The sequence below is a fragment of the Vicia villosa genome, unplaced genomic scaffold, assembly GCF_029867415.1.
Source record: "Vicia villosa cultivar HV-30 ecotype Madison, WI unplaced genomic scaffold, Vvil1.0 ctg.002871F_1_1, whole genome shotgun sequence".
NCBI classification, from domain to species: Eukaryota; Viridiplantae; Streptophyta; class Magnoliopsida; order Fabales; family Fabaceae; genus Vicia; species Vicia villosa.
In genome coordinates this window covers 30,207-47,617 of record NW_026706052.1, presented here as the reverse complement: position 1 = coordinate 47,617, position 17,411 = coordinate 30,207, and the positions used below count along the sequence as shown (strand labels likewise).

At 34.5% G+C, this 17,411-nt stretch overlaps 1 protein-coding gene across 1 annotated transcript; it reads left to right on the top strand.

The window, feature by feature from the left end:
• Positions 1-14,087: 14,087 nt before the first annotated feature.
• Positions 14,088-17,229, top strand: LOC131639955 (uncharacterized). Its single transcript, XM_058910376.1, has 8 exons — positions 14,088-14,972; positions 15,465-15,498; positions 15,586-15,816; positions 15,974-16,063; positions 16,151-16,216; positions 16,304-16,395; positions 16,503-16,550; positions 16,668-17,229. The coding sequence occupies exons 1-8, from the start codon at positions 14,587-14,589 to the stop codon at positions 16,783-16,785; spliced, it is 1,065 nt and encodes a 354-aa protein (XP_058766359.1). The 5' UTR covers positions 14,088-14,586; the 3' UTR covers positions 16,786-17,229.
• The last annotated feature ends 182 nt before the right edge of the window (positions 17,230-17,411 follow it).

Sequence of the window (17,411 nt, the reverse complement as noted above, 5' to 3'; positions counted from 1 at the left end):
TCGGACACCATGATGTATGAATTTCAGCACTGACATGCAAAAAAACCCATGCATATTGGCCCCTCTTCTGATCGTGCATGCCACCAACAATGTCACCATTACCAATATAGTATGCACAAATTCAAGCACACAACGTCACCAACAACATATAACAATGCCCCGTTATATATTCCTAAACAGAGGATTCAATACTGTTGCAGATCTACTTTCATAATAACAACTTTTTTCTTCTTTGATATGGAATTTTATCCGTTATTTATATTATGCCATCCATATTTGGTGATGGTGTTTGACGCAAGCTTATGCCACTGCAAATGATAAGTAGAACAGATAATGTAGTATGAAACATGTGGGATATTGGATCGAACTCTAGTATGGTCGAAGGGTAGCTTCTTGGTTCGACAGGATTAAGCATGAAGTCGAAGGTTGTTCACATGCTTGTGTCAAAGATGCTAGGGTTGTTAGCATGTTAAATTAGGTTTTAGTGTTTAAACCCTAATTTGTTAAGTTAGCTTGTTTATTAAGTTGGCTTGTGTAATGGGCCTTGTGGAAAAATCCCATTAGTTAGTATGTTAGGTTTTATTATAAATAGCATACTAGTCTCTCATCATTGCTAAGCTGCAAATTATAATTTAGGGTGAGAGAGGTTATTTGTTATTCTTGTAAACTTGTAATCTTGTTTTAAGAGAAAGTAAAAGAATAACAGTTATAACCAATTCTTGTGTTCATCTTATCTTCCCTAATTCCCTATTATATTTTGTTCTTGACATCGTTTTTCACAACAAATTGGTGCGGTGAGCATGGAGAAGATGCCTTCAACAAAGTATGAGATTGAAAAGTTCACCAGAGTGAATGATTTCGGTCTGTGGCGCTTGAAGATGAAAGCCCTACTGGTTCAGCAGGGTTGTTTGGAAGCGTTGAAGGGAGAGGCAGCCATGAATGCAGAATTGACGGCAGTGGAGAAGACGAATATGATCGAGAAAGCACACAGCGCAATTTTGTTGAGCCTTGGTGATAAGGTTCTCCGGCAGGTATCAAAGGAGACGACGGCATCAGGGTTATGGGTGAAACTTGAAAGTTTGTATATGACCAAATCGCTGGTAAATCGACTCTACCTGAAGCAAGCTTTGTATTCATTCAAGATGATTGAAGACAAAGTGTTGGCTGAGCAGTTGGATATGTTCAACAAGCTGATTCTTGATCTTGAAAATATTGATGTGAAGATCGATGATGAAGATCAAGCGCTGTTGTCATACCCCAAAATTTTCCCATCCTATTTATTCATATTTCAGTCTATCTGACTTTCAAGTGCTCAAAGATACACCAAAAGGAAGCATGCAGTCTCTCTCCTAAACAACAGCCTCTAAACTAGGGTTTTGTATTTCTCAAAGTAAAATCAGATTCTGACACCTCAAATGGACCTCATGGCCTCTCACATGCCTCAAAGGATCCTCATGCCAAGTTTCAGACTCTGGTTCTCAAGATTGCCCTGTCAATAGTTCAAACACTAAACAGTCGACTGATTTGACCTTAAAGTCAACTGTGGTCAAAGTACAGTCAAAATTCCTGATTTTTGGTCAACATCCTCATGTTGAAGTGACATTAATCATTTGATCAAATGTTGATCATGATTCATCAAGAAAAGATCAAAAGTCATCAAAAACCTAAGTTTCTAAATTAGGGTTTTAAGGAGAAAGTCAACCCAACTTTGACAAGCCATAACTTTCACATGGAACATCAGAAATTTTCCATCCAAAGCTCAATTTGAAGGAAATCGAATTCTCTACAAATTTGTCTCTCACACGCCAAGGCCGGAATTCACCATTTGGGAGATATGAGCCAAAACATTACAGGTCCTTCTAGAAGATCGCAAAAAGCTGTTTTTTGTCAGAAGCCATATCTTCAAGATAAAATCCTCAAATGCAAAATATGTTCCAAAGTGGCTTGTAGAGGAAATCTTGGGCTATCCAAAAAGTCCTAGAACTCCACCATATCTTAAAAATTGAGGGAGATATGCCTTGTCAAAGTTTGACAATTTTCGGTGAAAAATGTGAAACAAAAGTAGCTCAAAATGAGTTTTCTTGCAAATGGGCCCAATTCTTTTTGATTCAATCTTGATCCTCAAGTTATCCAAGACTTAAAATCCAATTGCCACGAATTTTTGATGATTATTTGATTTTATATTGAATTTTATTCATTTAAAATATAATATAAATCAAATAATTGAGGTGATAAGCAAATATTTGATTTGAGAGAAAGTTCTAATTAGATTCAATCATCAATTAATCAATATTTTGGATTGAATTTCGTGCTCCTCAAGTTTGCAAAGATTGAGATTATATTGGCCAAAAATAGAAGTTTTAATGCAAAATTTTCAATCAAAGATTTGATCCTCCAATCATTGGTTTTTTTTCCAAACTTGTTGACCTAATACTTTCATCTATATATACCTGAATATTGCAGCCATTAGGGGACGAAAAAATTGGTGCAAGGGAGCTAGGATTTCAAAGTGCAAAAATATCAAAGAGAAGTGCAATTTCGTTCTACAAGGTGCAGCCACTTTCAAGGCCAACCAACCATCTTAATTTATTCCTGAGATGATATAAGGTGAGAATACATCATTATACATGCCCCAAGACGCATAGGGTACGAGTTTCATATTCAATATATTCATTCACATTCTTGAATTTCATATCTCATGTTTTCATGTGTTTCGTCAAATCTAATGTGTTGTATTGAGTTCGTGGTGATGTTTAAGGTAGTCTGGAACCATTAACTGGAAGCTCGAACGTAGAACAATGGAGACACCATGGCTAGGGCAAGAAACTATCATGATCCGGTTTCGTTGTTCTAGGCCGCTACAGATCAAAATAACTCCACCACTAGAATCGCATGGGTCTAATTACGCGATCTGGGTCCTTTTTGTTCTGGATTTACACTTGTTTTGCAGTTTTGATTGTTTTATAGATTCGCTACGAAGGAGTTCGTAGCTAACTCGCAGTTATGGTTGAAGCAAGATTGTAGCAAAAGACTAGTTAGAAAACGTGAAGAAGATGAATAGTAGACCGCGCGTTGTCTTGTTCTTATTGGCCGGTCAAAGAACTCATTCTCTCTCCTGCATGCGTGTCTCCTCCTAATGGCCGGTCAACAAGTCCATGGTCTCTCTCCTACGTTGATTGGTCTATTCGAGGAAGACGGGGCCCACGTTTGACTATTACATCTAATTCTTGGTTGTATATTTAATGTTTTCTATCCATGCTATTAACGATTAAAATAACTGGCGCAGTTGGCAAGATAATGGGAATGGTCACACCATAAACCTGGGTTCGATCCCTAGGTTTTGCATCTTTTTGTTTAAATTGCTTATAATACCTTGTTCCCAGATCCAGCGTGCCACTCCCATGAGGGACCATGATGAGCCCTCACGTGAAAGCCATCAGATCTCTCTCTTCCAAGATCCAACGCATGTGGATACGCTGGTGCGCCAAAGACCTTCACCAAGCAACCACACAGAATTCAGAGCTAAGTCTTTTTTTTTCAATTTTTTTTATATATTTTAAATACTTTTGTTTATCTCTTCTCCTTTTTTTTCTTTTATTATAATTCTTTTTTTATTTATTCTTAATTATTTAATAAATTAGTTTTTATAATAATTTCGTATTTATTTATTTTTAATCGAAACACTCGATTTTTCTCATAAACATTAAAAATAATTGTTTTTAACAATAAAAATTATTTTTTTTATATACTTTTAATCAATTAATTTTTAGGTTTGTTAACCTCGATTCATTTATAAACCCTGGTTAACTTTTGTCCCATTCAGGGTTTGCCTTTTGCCATGCCTTTTTTTGTTTGCCTAAATCATTACAATTTTAATTTTTGATCTGTCATGTTATAATTGTTGAGGACTTTAATGCACTAACATTTCTCTTCTTTACGCCCAATTTTCACGGTTAACCAAGATCCTTCAGCCACGCGCCATACCAATCGAAAAGCTAAGTTTCTAATTCTTTTCTTGTTTAAATATCATTTTGATTTTTATTTTGCCTTTTGCCCAAAATAGGGTTTACTTCAAATAGCCAACGAATCTCTCCTACACTCACCCCAATTATTTTCCTTTTAATTTTCAAAGTCAATCGAGGGTTCGAGGAAGATCAAGGCATTCAAAGATGTTTATACTAATTATTGTTCCCTCTTATTTTCTGTCATTATTCCCCTTCCCCACAGGTGTTTATTGTAATAGCGTAAGACTTTTAATTCCCGCCTTTAATTTTTGCTTATTTTAAATTGCGTGGTTAGTAATCTTAGGGAGTGCAAGCCTTAAACTGAATTAGCATCACTAATTACAAGATAAATATTTGAATTAACCACCTGATTGTGCCACACACATACCTTTAGGGTAATCCCTCTGGTTGCCTTGTTGCCTTATTAATGTTGCCTTGTTGCCTTATTACTGTTGCCTTGTTGCCTTAATTTTGTTGCCTAAAAATAGTCAAGTCCTCCGATTCCGAGGATACCTAAAGCAAATGTTGCCTTTAAAGTTATTGAAACTCCCTCGAGATTACCTTATAAAGGATGATTGTCCCCATTGCTAAGGTATCCTCACATGATGCCTAAAAAGATTAATGACTATTTTATCCTTCCCTTAGACTACCTGCCCTCTTTATGACAGGGACAGTTTTATGGCGAACGATAACCTTCGATGACCCTTCAACATCCAATGAAAGGACTTCCTACCCTCCTATGGTATGTATAGCCCTGAAAAGGTAAAAGAACGAATTTTAAACTTAGGGTAATTACTTTTTAATTGTTTGCTCTTTTTCAAATTCAAAACCTTTTCCCACTTCTTTTCTAAAGAATCTTTTCAAAAAGACTATGCTTATTTACAAGCTAAAGCTCTTATTCAAAATTCTATTCACACACTACTTTTCAAACAATTCAAACATTTTGAAAACAAATGAGCTAAGCAATTAAGAGCCCATGGAAACCATGGATACAAAGGGTGCCTTACACATTCCCTTTGTATAACTTACCCCCCCCCCCCCGAACTCAAAATCTTTTCAAAAGGTCTTTTTCTGTTCTTTTAGCCTTTCTATAAATTGGATAAAATAAAAGTCGGTGGCGAATCTTGCTTACCGTACATTTCAAATAAAGTCAGTTCACCGTATTACAGCTGTTACTATTGTGTTCTTTGCCTCGATCACATGCTCACTTCAAAGAAACTCTCTTGTATAGAAGGGAGTCCCTGACGTTTGAAGAAGTTTAATCAGCCTTGTATTCTAAGGACTTGAATGAACGAAAGGAGCATAAACCTTCGACTGTTGGCGAAGGTTTGGCCGTTAAAGAAAAACTCTTACGAAAGGATGGTAAGTTTGACAATAAGAAGGGCAAAAGTCAGTCGAAGTCTTACAGTGGCGAAGCATCTGGCATTCGATGCTATCATTGTAAGAAGGAGGGCCAGACAAGAAAGGTGTACCCTGAACTCCTGAAAGATCATGGAGGTAAGGATAATGGCAATGCAGCCATTGTCCAAGATGATTTCAAATCATCTTATGTTCTTGTGGTTTCAAGGAGTGACTCGAGAAGAGAGTGGATTATGGATTCAGGTTGCACTTGGCACATGACTCCAAACAAAGACTTGTTCGAGGAATTATGTGATCAAGATGGTGGATCAGTATTGCTGGGAAACAACAAGGCTTGCAAGATTGTAGGTGTTGGATCTGTGAGGTTAAAACTCCATGATGAGTCAATAAGGTTATTGACTAAAGTCAGGTATGTTCCTGATTTGAAAAGAAATCTACTTTCTCTTGGTGAACTCGACAAGAAAGGATATGTTTTCCAAGGAGAGAAAAGTATCCTAAGAGTCATGAAGGGTTCGAAGGAAGTCTTGAGAGGCGTGAAGAAACAAGGCTTGTATACCCTTGAGGCTGAAGTTGTAAGTGGTTCGACAAATGTTGCATCCACAAAACCTTTGTCGAAGACAGAAATCTGGCACATGAGATTGGGCCATGTTAGTGAAAGGGGTCTGGTCGAATTAGGGAAACAAAATCTGCTTGGTGGAGACAAAGTCGAAAAGCTGAAGTTTTGTGAACCATGTGTACTCGTAAAATCTTGCAGAGTGAAGTTCAACAAAGGCAAACAAAGAACACATGGATCCCTTGATTACATCCATGCTGATCTTTGGGGGCCTGCAAGGTGTCCATCACATTTAGGAGCAAGGTATTTTCTATCCATAGTAGATAATTATTCCAGAAAATTATGGGTATTCATCCAGAAGACTAAGGATGAAACTTTTGAGAATTTCAAAAGTTGGAAGACTCTGGTTGAAAATCAGACTAGAAGAAAGGTCAAGAGGTTGAGAATCGACAATGGCCTTGAATTTTGCAATGAGGCATTCGACAGTTTTTGTGCTGCCTCTGGTATTGCAAGGCACAAACTATTGCAGGTACTCCACAGCAAAATGGTTTGCCTGAAAGGTTTAATCGAACTATTTTGGAGAGAGTCAGATGCATGTTGACTAGTGCTAGACTAAAGAAGGTGTTCTGGGCTGAGGCTGTTTCGACAGCAACATATCTGATAAACAGATTTCCATGGACAACGTTAGATATGAAGACACCTGAAGAAGTTTGGTCGGGACATCCACCAGATCTCGACAAACTGAGAGTATTTGGCTGCGTAGCCTATGCTCACATTAGGCAAGACAAGGTCGAACCTAGAGCTCTGAAGTGCATGTTCATGGGATACCCTGAAGGATTCAAAGCTTATAGGCTATGGTGCCTAGAGCCAGGTCACAGGAGGTGTATCACCAGTCGAGATGTGATTTTCAATGAAGCTGAAATGGCTTTTAAGAAAATTGATGATGTTGGTCGAAATACAGAAACATCTGACGAAGAGCTGGAACAGGTAGAGATTCCTGTTGGGGTGGAGCATGTTGATTCTGAATTGCATATCCCTGATGAAGTCGAAGAAGAAGCAGAAGATGCTGAGGAAGTTGAGGAAACTGATGATGACTACCTATTGTCGAGAGATAGGTCGAGAAGAGTCATCAAGGCACCTCAGAGACTTGGGTATGCAGATATTATAGCTTATGCCTTAATCTCTGCAAGTGAGGTTCTAGACGAAGAACCTAGAGACTACAAGGAAGTTATGAGGAGTCGAAATAAGACTGAATGACTGAAGGCCATGGATGATGAGATGAAATCTTTTCATGATAATCATACTTGGGAACTGATCAAGAAACCTGCTAGGGCAAGGTTAATTAGTTGTAAATGGATTTTCAAAGTTAAGGAAGGAATTGAATGAGTGACGTCAAAAAGATACAAGGCAAGGTTAGTTGCAAGGGATTTCACTCAGAAAGAAGGTGTCGACTTCAATGATGTGTTTTCTCCTGTTGTGAAGCATAGGTCCATTCGAATGTTGCTTTCCATGGTGGCACTGTTCGATCTTGAACTGGAACAGATGGATGTGAAGACTGCGTTCTTGTATGGTGATCTAGATGAAACGATCTTGATGAGGTAACCTAAAGGGTATGTCGAAAAGGGGAAGAAAGATTATGTGTGCAAGTTAAAGAGATCTTTGTATGGGCTGAAACAATCTCCTCGACAATGGAATAGGAGATTCGACAAGTTCATGGCACGCATAAGTTTCATTAGAAGTCAGTTCGACCATTGCGTTTACTTCAGATTTCGACCTGGTAATTCATTTGTTATTTTGTTGCTTTATGTGGATGATATTCTCATAGCAAGCAACAATGTTGAAGATGTGACAAGGGTGAAGGCTGAACTCAATAAGGAGTTCTATATGAAGGATCTGGGAGCTGCTTCCAGGATTCTTGGAATTGACATTCGAAGAGATAGAAATAAGTCGAAGTTATGCTTATCTCAAGAGGCATATCTATGGAAGATTCTCGAAAAGTTTGGTATGTCGAATTCGAATCCAGTTGTGACTCCAACAAACCCTCAATTCAAGCTGAGTATTGGTCAGTGTCCCAGTACTGATGTCGAAAGAGCCTATATGAATAGCATCCCATATGCTAATATAGTTGGTTCTTTGATGTATGCTATGGTCTGTACTAGACCCGACATAGCATATGCAGTAAGTCTTGTAAGCAGGTACATGGCGAACCCTGGAAAGGCTCACTAGCAAGCATTGAAGTGGATTTTAAGGTACATAAATGGGTTTCTGAATAGAGTCCTAATTTATGGTGGAGCCTTAGGTGAAGATAGTAAAGCAGTAATAGAAGGATATGTCGACTCTGATTATGCAGGTTGTATGGATTCCAGAAAATCTATTCTCCGATATGTTTTCACTATGTTTGGCACTACAATTAGGTGGAAAGCAACACTTCAGAAGGTTGTTGCTCTATCAACCACTGAAGCGGAGTATATTGCCCTAACTGAAGCTGTGAAAGAAGCATTGTGGCTTGAAGGTTTTGCGAAGGAGCTGAAACTTCAAGGTCGAGGTATCGCTGTTAAATGTGATAGTCAGAGTGCAATACACCTGTCGAAGAGTTCGGCCTATCATGAGCGAACTAAGCACATTGATGTGAGGCTACATTTCGTCAGAGGAGTAATCGAGCGTGGAGAAGTCCAAGTGCTGAAGGTTTTGACTGAAGACAATGCTGCTGATATGGTCACCAAGACATTGCCGAGTTGCAAGTTTTTCCACTGTATGCAGTTGATAAAGCTGCATAAAGAAAGCTAGTTTGTTCCCTTGATGTTGTAGAGTTAGGTCCAAGGTGGAGATTTGTGGGATATTGGATCGAACTCTAGTATGGTCGAAGGGTAGCTTCTTGGTTCGACAAGATTAAGCATGAAGTCGAAGGTTGTTCACATGCTTGTGTCGAAGATGCTAGGGTTGTTAGCATGTTAAATTAGGTTTTAGTGTTTAAACCCTAATTTGTTAAGTTAGCTTGTATATTAAGTTGGCTTGTGTAATGGGCTTTGTGGAAAAAGCTCATTAGTTAGTATGTTAGGTTTTATTATAAATAGCATACTAGTCTCTCATCATTGCTAAGCTGCAAATTATAATTTAGGGTGAGAGAAGTTATTTGTTATTTTTGTAAACTTGTAATCTTGTTTTAAGAGAAAGTAAAAGAATAACAGTTATAACCAATTCTTGTGTTCATCTTATCTTCTCTAATTCCCTATTATATTTTGTTCTTGACATCGTTTTTCACAACAAAACACATGTTGATGACATTCACTAGGATGCATATTTGAGCTAATGTGATCATTCTCACATTATCACCAAGCATTTGTGCCCGCGCCCAAATATTTATAAAGAACAAATCCTTAATTGGCAGCATGTAAAGTAATGTCATAAGTTAAACCATCTTTCAAATTGTTGGAATATATTGCTAACCATATCACTCACCCTTTTTCCCTCTAAAAAAAGTATTATGAAGCGTATTTGGCAGAATCTTTGGTCAAACTCCTGCCTGAATGAATTGTGGTTAAACATATAATAAAGGTTATGCTTGAGCATTGTTCGGTTAAACATGGGGTAACGATTTTCCTTTAACACGTGATTTCTCTAGTTATGGTACCTAAAATGTGAATGGTGTAACCACCGCCATGATTACAATGAGTGTGCCAATTCTTGTCTTCTTGTGAAATTTGGTGCATAGCCAACTTGAAGTTTAATCAGTTTATTAGTCTTTTTTGCTTGATTCGTTGTATGTTCAACCAATAAGATATGTAGGTTATTTTGATCTTTTCACAATGATCCCTTTTTTTTATAAAGGGTTTACATTTAGAAATGTGTTTCTCATTTTGTAGCTTCCTAGATTACTCCAAAGAACATCTAATGTTGAAGGACGAACTATTACTCTACAAAGCATTAAAAATAAATGAAAACATGAAACAAACAAAATATGTAAATACACTTGTTTGATTGATTGTGTAGGTTGAATATAAGTTTTACATGAATATTTATAGATTTAATATCTGTGTGGTTGAACATTTGGCCAAATAAACGTGCATTTGCAATACTTTCTAAAGTAAAATAACGTGAAAAAGCAGAAACTTCAAATTAGAGTATCAAAGAAACACACGTTTATTAGAAGCAAACACACGTTTATTAGAAGCAAACAGATGCTTAGAATATCCAAAAAACCTACAGTAACATTGATTTTTACTATTTTTACCCACTAGCTACCATATTACGTCCCGTCGGATCAATGCCTAACATCACTAGTGTTATAAGTTATAACCCAAATCCACTTCACCAACTAAATTATAAACTTCTAGACTATTAACTTAATTAAGAGATTAAACCATGTCATCCATAACCCTATTATTAAGAGATTAAACCTTCATACACGTTCCAAACTTAACTATCTAATAATATCATGCCCATACGGTTGAATTGGGAGGAGTGTACTTGTAAAACCAATTGTTCGGTTGTTAACTACTAATTTTCTCCACATTTCTAGTTTAATTAATGAGTGAATATTTGACCACGTTTTTGTCATTCAAATTGACGTTAAGGTCACTTTTATCTTCTTTTCTCTCTTGTATAACTACTTCCTTTCTCACGCCATATATGTAAAAAAGTAATTACTATATCACATTTTAACTTGGTTATATCTGAGTTGCATCCTTTTGAACATTAATTAAACATTACCTCATGCTTATTAAAGTTTACTGCCTTTATCCTAAAATAAAAGTCACATTTGTATAAATTATTTGTCTCAAAATAAGTGTCACTTTTAATTTTCAATGCAATTTGTTTTTATCTTCCAAAATTAATGTTCTTTCTCTCATATTGCATTAATGATAACAAGAATACACCAATAACAAATAAGGATAATTTAGTAAAATTGTCATTACCTCTCTTTCATTTATCACATTTTCTTAATCTGTGTGAAAGTTTCAACTATGACACTTATTATGGGACGAAGGGTGTTAAGAAATGTGGTTGGGTCTAACTCATCCCTACAAAACCGGCTTGTAGGGTGAGGATTGCCCCTACTTATAAGGACATGTTCAGGCCATATATTATCCGATGCGAGACTCTTAACATACTCCCTTACGCCCAAGACTAGACAACTGGAGCGTGGAAATAAATGGCGGGTGGCCCGATAGAGGAAACCATAGAAGGTGGCCCACCGAATCTTAAACGAGACTCTGATACCATGTTAATAAATGTGGTTTGGCTTAACTCAACCCTATAAAACCGATTTATAGGGTGGGGATCGTCCCCACTTATAAAGACATGTCCAGGTTATATATTGTCCGATGTGAGTAAAACATTCTTCAATGTCATTTAATTTTGATAACCACGTTTAGTCTTCCGTTGATCGTGCATCAATTAATTTCGTGTTAGTTGGTTGGGTTGCAGTAATTAATAGAAAAATACTTTCGAAATAAATTTTAACCACCATCAAACTTATTTGAACTTGGTATCATTTCAATCGTCAACTAATTCTATTTCGGTTGATTGTATCTCAATTTATTTTGTTTTTTATGGAATAATATATAAACTAAATATTTTTATTATCGAATAAATTTAAAAAATAATTTTTTTCTTATAATAATATTTTATCCAAACAACTATTGAACGTGTTTATTTCACTTCCTCCTTATAATTGGTGTGTTTGTTTTTGGTGATTTGCAATCCGAGAGTAGTATAAGAGAGAGAGTAAGATGAGAAATACACTACTTCTTCTATATGGGGATCAAAGAAATAGAGACGAGAGATAAAATCTGGTGGGTCCCATGCCTTTTTGTGCTCTATTCATATATGCGAAGAAATTCAACTCATTATACCCTTTTCTTTTCTTTTTCTTTTCCAAATATACCCTTTAACTCATTATGGGTGAATCAATGCTCTTAACTAATTATACATTTTTTAACGTATAATAATAATCAATAACAAATTATAAAATTAAATCTATTTATTTTATAAATTATTATTGATTATTATTATTATACGTGTATTTTAATAATATTAAAGTTGTATAATTAAAATTTAATAATAATAATCTTACAAATAAATCAACAAGGGGTCTGTTTGGTAAAAATAGCGGTTGACTGATAAGCTAGCTGATAGCTTATAGCTTATGACTGATGGCTGATGACTGATGACTTATAGCTTATAGCGGATGATTGAGACTGATAGCTTATAAGCTAATTGAAGTGTTTGGTAAAATTAGCGGTTCAATTAACTTATAAATGTAAAATGACATAAAAGATATTTAATATATATTTATTTTATTTTAAATTAAAATAAATTATAAGGGTTAAAAATGAATTTTAATTAAAATAATAAGGATAAAAAAGGAAGAAAAAATGATAAGCTATAAGACATAAGCTAAAACGCTATTTGAAATAGCGTCTGGAAAATAAGCTATAAGCTAGTAAAATAAGCTATAAGCTCGTGATGAAAAGACTGTTACCAAACGAGTCTAAATTATCATATAAGCTTATAAGACATAAGACATAAGCTATAAGCTCAAAAACATGACTTACCAAACAAAGCCAAGGTATTTTTGTCTTTTTAATAAATGACACACTTCTTTCTTTTCTATTTTTTCTTTGGTGAATTCTTATCTACCCAACTTAAAAATTGAGTAAAATTACCTTCAATGTAAAATGTCTTGGAAACAACCAAAAAATATATTATTTAATAATTCATTAATAATTCTATTTCTTCTTCGTTTTTTCTCTTATAACAAACAATACAACTTATCTATTATATTTCTCTCTTTACAATTTCTCTTCTCAACCAAACAAGCCTACATGATTTGACTACTTGTTTTTGTTGTTGTAAAGAGTAGTTAATTAGCTATCATTTGGAGGAATCCCAGTCACATATTTTGTTGCATCATAAAAAATCACTAAAGTAGTAATTCAATTAAGAATATAAATTGGATGTGATGTGGTTCCTTTTATCTTGTCGTTTGATGATATCCACTTGATGACCCATTGATTAGCATAAAGTCAATGAATGTTAAAAGCCATGAAATGTGGTTTTCATGCCACAGTCTGTTTTTTTACTTTAATGTTCAAACCCAACCCAAACATTAACCAGACTTCGAAGAGGGTAAATTCAGATTCCACATTTTCACCTTTGCATTGGACCACTCTTGCTATTAGAAAAAGGAAAACTTTTGCTTTTTGTATCATTCATAAAAGTTAAACCGAATCTTTTTGGAATGGCTCCATTCACTCTGTTATTTACCGTTTTTATTCTAAAAAAAATTATATATAAAAAATCAATAACACTATTTATATTTTATACAAATCACATAAATATTTTTTATAAATATAATGATTAATTCATAGCGCGACAATCACAATCAATAACACTATTTATATCGATATCGCAAAAACTACTACGTGATTGCAATTGCCACCCTTATTTCAAACCTTGATCATAAAAAATCACAAGAAAAAGTGCTGTCGAGATTTTACTAATAACAGTTGGAAAAGTTGTCCTTGTTAGAAAATTTGAATTCCGTACAAAATTGTGTAAAACTGCGTGATATGCAGCAGCGGCAGTTGTGGTTGTAGCATTACATTTGAATGGACTCATAGCTGTCAATGTTGTTCAAACCCTACTCTACCTATGGTCTCCATGGTGGACCCATTTATGACCCAAAAAACAACCAAACAACATTTTCATGCTTCCCCCGCAAGACACACTAACAAGAGACAACTGTTTTTTTGTTTAACATTAACATTCTCATCAACCTTATTTCTTTCTATACAAAAAAATTATTTTACCATTAATTTAAGAGGATTAATTTCATCGTCTACTAATAAAGACTCGGTTTGAAAGCAGAACACAACTGTGGATAAAATGCTTCAACATGAAAATTGTTAGTATTTAACCGAATTCGAACCTAAAATCTTAAAAAAAACACACTCTGAGGATCAAATCTTCACCACTAAACCAACCCGCCAAATAATTAATAGAATAACATTTTCATCACAAATTAATTAACAATAATAACAACCAACAAGCATGTAATTTATCATTAATTTAAATTTTGCATGGCTATGTGGCAATCAAATATTTGACATCATATATATTAAAAAAAAGAAAACATAGAAGAAGCTTGCGCCCAAAGCACACCATCCTTTTCTTTCTCTTCTTCTCTATATACCCATATCTCACCTTCAACAGTTCAAAAAACAAAAGCAAAGCATCTTCTATTCCACTCTCTTTCTTTTTCGTGCAAGTTTCAACTTTTTTTCCTTGCTTAAGAGTTTTGCTTCCACTAATTAATCCACTATTACAATCTGTCGGTGTGTATCTTTATGTTCAAAAATCCATCCTAAGTTTCGTATATCTTGGATTAATGTAGTCAATATGTCTCAACAAGTGTTCCATCTTTTTGGTTCTTATTTGTCCCCCTAATATTGTTCCTATTTTCTCATGCATGTAAAACTCATGACATGTATATTTTAACATTGAGCTCCTCTTTTATAGCATGAAGTGCCTAAAACTTGGAGTTTGATTAAACCCATTTCAAATTTTCTCTCTTTCTCTTCTTGGGTTGTTTTGTTTTGAGAAAAAGCATTCATTTTTATTCATTCTCTGAGAAACTAAAAAATAAAAAAGTGATTTTTATTCATCATGAGTTTTCTAACAGGCTCTCCAAAAGGCTCATGGCAACCCATTATGACAGTGAAGACAAATACTCAGAGTTATTGGATTAATTGGAGGGTTTTGCTTTGTGGAATTTGGGTTCTGTTTTCAATCATTTTCTCATCACTGCTTATATGGAAATATGAAAAAGGTTTGAGAAATGTTGAAGCAAGAAATGGTAGTGATAGTGAAAGGGAAAGACAAGAAGAGAATTCAGCAGTTTTGTATGAGGATGAAACTTGGAAGCCTTGTTTGAAAGGAATTCATCCTACTTGGCTTTTGGCTTTTAGAGTTTTTGCTTTTTTTGTTCTTTTGGTTCTTCTTGCTGCTAATGCTGCTGTTGATGGTGGAAGCATTTTCTATTATTATACTCAGTAAGTTTTCATTCCTTTTTTGAATTTTTTTTCAAAATCTGGTTTCGTTTTGAAGAACAAACACTCCTTCTCTGCTCATGGAGTTAAAGCCTTTGTGATTAATGATTAGAGTCGTCTTAAGTTTTTCGAGACTAGGTTATTTACGACTCAATCTAGATAAAATAACTAGGAATCCTATTTAGGCATGGTTTAACTCAGACAAATCTATTATGAGGTCCTATTTAATCACATTTTAATCGATACAAATTTGAGGTTTTGTGTTGTACATACTCTCAAAGACAAACATTTTTGTGATGAATCAATATGATGCTAATTAGTTAGTTAGACGTCTACTTCAATATCCCTTTTAAGAAAGTTATTGTCTTACATGGTTTTTTATGCTAATTTCAGCAACTACCGTTTATAGCCAGACAAATATTTCAATTCTTGATGTATTAATTAACCATATACAAGTTTCTTTTTTAACATTTTTTTTATGGTTTCTCAAACTAGGTGGACATTTACTTCAATCACATTTTACTTTGGGGTAAGTATAAAAGCTTCAATATTTTATTACTTAATTATTTCTGTTATGTATTATGTAATCTCTTATATAGTTGTTTGATATTTTCAGTTAGGATCAATACTCTCCATGCATGGATGTTACCGACATCACAAGAAAGCCAGTGGCGATAATAAGGTTGATAATGTAGATGGAGATGCAGAGCAAGGAATGTATAATGTTCATATACTTCCACAAAGTTCTTATGCATCAGACCAAGAGAAAACTTTGGGAGGACCAGAAGAAGTTTTTGTTCGCCAACATGCTGGAACTTGGGGTTATGTTTTTCAAATTATATTCCAGGTACAATTTTTTACATATTTCTTACTTCACGTATTGATTTTGCGAAGACAGTTTTATTTTATCTTTCGAAACAGCTTTTACGTAAACACTTATATGATAAATGTTTATGCTATCAAACAAGGCGTAATTGATTTTCTGTTTCTTTACTTGTGAGCAGATAAATGCAGGTGCTGCATTGCTCACTGATTGTGTATTTTGGTTTGTATTTGTTCCATTTCTAACCATCAAAGATTACAATCTAAATTTTGTAAGTTTCTTTTATGAACTCATTGATTAAAGAGACTTGAAAACTTGGGAAGTAAACAACTTATTTTATAGTATTATTTTGTTGCAGTTGATAATCATTATGCACTCAATCAATGCTGTTTTCCTCATTGGTGATACAGCTTTAAATTGCTTGGTGAGTTCTTGCATTTAATTCTTATTTTCCATTGTTTTTTTAACTGAAAATTCTTACCCTTGTATTTTTTTCTTTCTCTCTCTTCAGCCTTTTCCTTGGTTTCGAATGGGATACTTCTGCTTATGGACAGTCACATATGTGATTTTCCAATGGATTGTTCATTCTTGCATTAATCTCTGGTATAAGCCTTAGTTTTTGAATTTTAACTAAACTACTTAGAAAAGATTAAAAAAACACATTATACATCATGTTCTAATATTTTTTTCTTTCTTTTCTTGAAAAAAAGGTGGCCTTATCCATTTCTTGACTTATCATCCTCATTTGCTCCACTATGGTATGAATTTATGATACTTAGTTCCTATAAAGTAGTGTTAGGATATTTAGCTCTGTATATTATCTACTTAAGTTCATTTGGTAACCCTTTTTTCCATGGCTTGTGGTTAATTTGTAGGTACTTTGCTGTGGCATTACTGCATATTCCTTGCTATGGTATTTTCACTTTGGTAATGAAGCTGAAACATTATGTCTTGTCAACGCGCTACCCCGACTCATATCAAGGTGCCAGATGATATTGACTTAGGACTAGCTTCAATTTTATGAAGAACATCAACTTTACCATAGAAAGAAGGAAAGATAAGGAAAGGAGGAAGGAAGAGTTAAATAACACTGTTTAGGAAAATGAATTCACACTGTCAAAATAAGTAGCAAAATATATTTTTTGGGGTGAAGATTAGCAGTTGAAAAAGAAATAAATACAATATGGCTCTTGCTTTCTGCTAATACTTCTTATAGAGATTTCATACATGTAATTAGTTATGAATTCTTATAAGAACTAATCTGACTAAGTACTGATATTTTTTATCATCTTTAAGTGTTGATTCTTAAATATCCATAGTTCTCAATGACTAAATGACCTAGTAGAATCTCTTTGCACTTTTACTACTTTTGGGGTTGATGATTGCATGCAGATGATAAAGTAAGACTTCAAAATAGTTTATGAAATTATAAATCCTCATGGACCAGCACACATGGCTATCTATTTCATATTTATTTGGATAAACAACTTATTTATAGCTTATAGGACAGATGTTTATCATAATAAGCACTTATTATGAATAAGTTTGCATAAGCAATTTTGAAAATTTTATATGTGCTATACGTTCAAAAAAGAAATTATGAAAATTTTATATGTGCT

Coding starts and splice junctions, on each gene's coding strand:
- LOC131639955 (XM_058910376.1), top strand. CDS start 14,587: ATGAGTTTTCTAACAGGCTCTCCAAAAGGCTCATGGCAACCCATTATG. Junction 15,499..15,585: donor CAATCACATTTTACTTTGGG/GTAAGTATAAAA, acceptor TGATATTTTCAG/TTAGGATCAATACTCTCCAT. Junction 16,064..16,150: donor AAGATTACAATCTAAATTTT/GTAAGTTTCTTT, acceptor ATTTTGTTGCAG/TTGATAATCATTATGCACTC.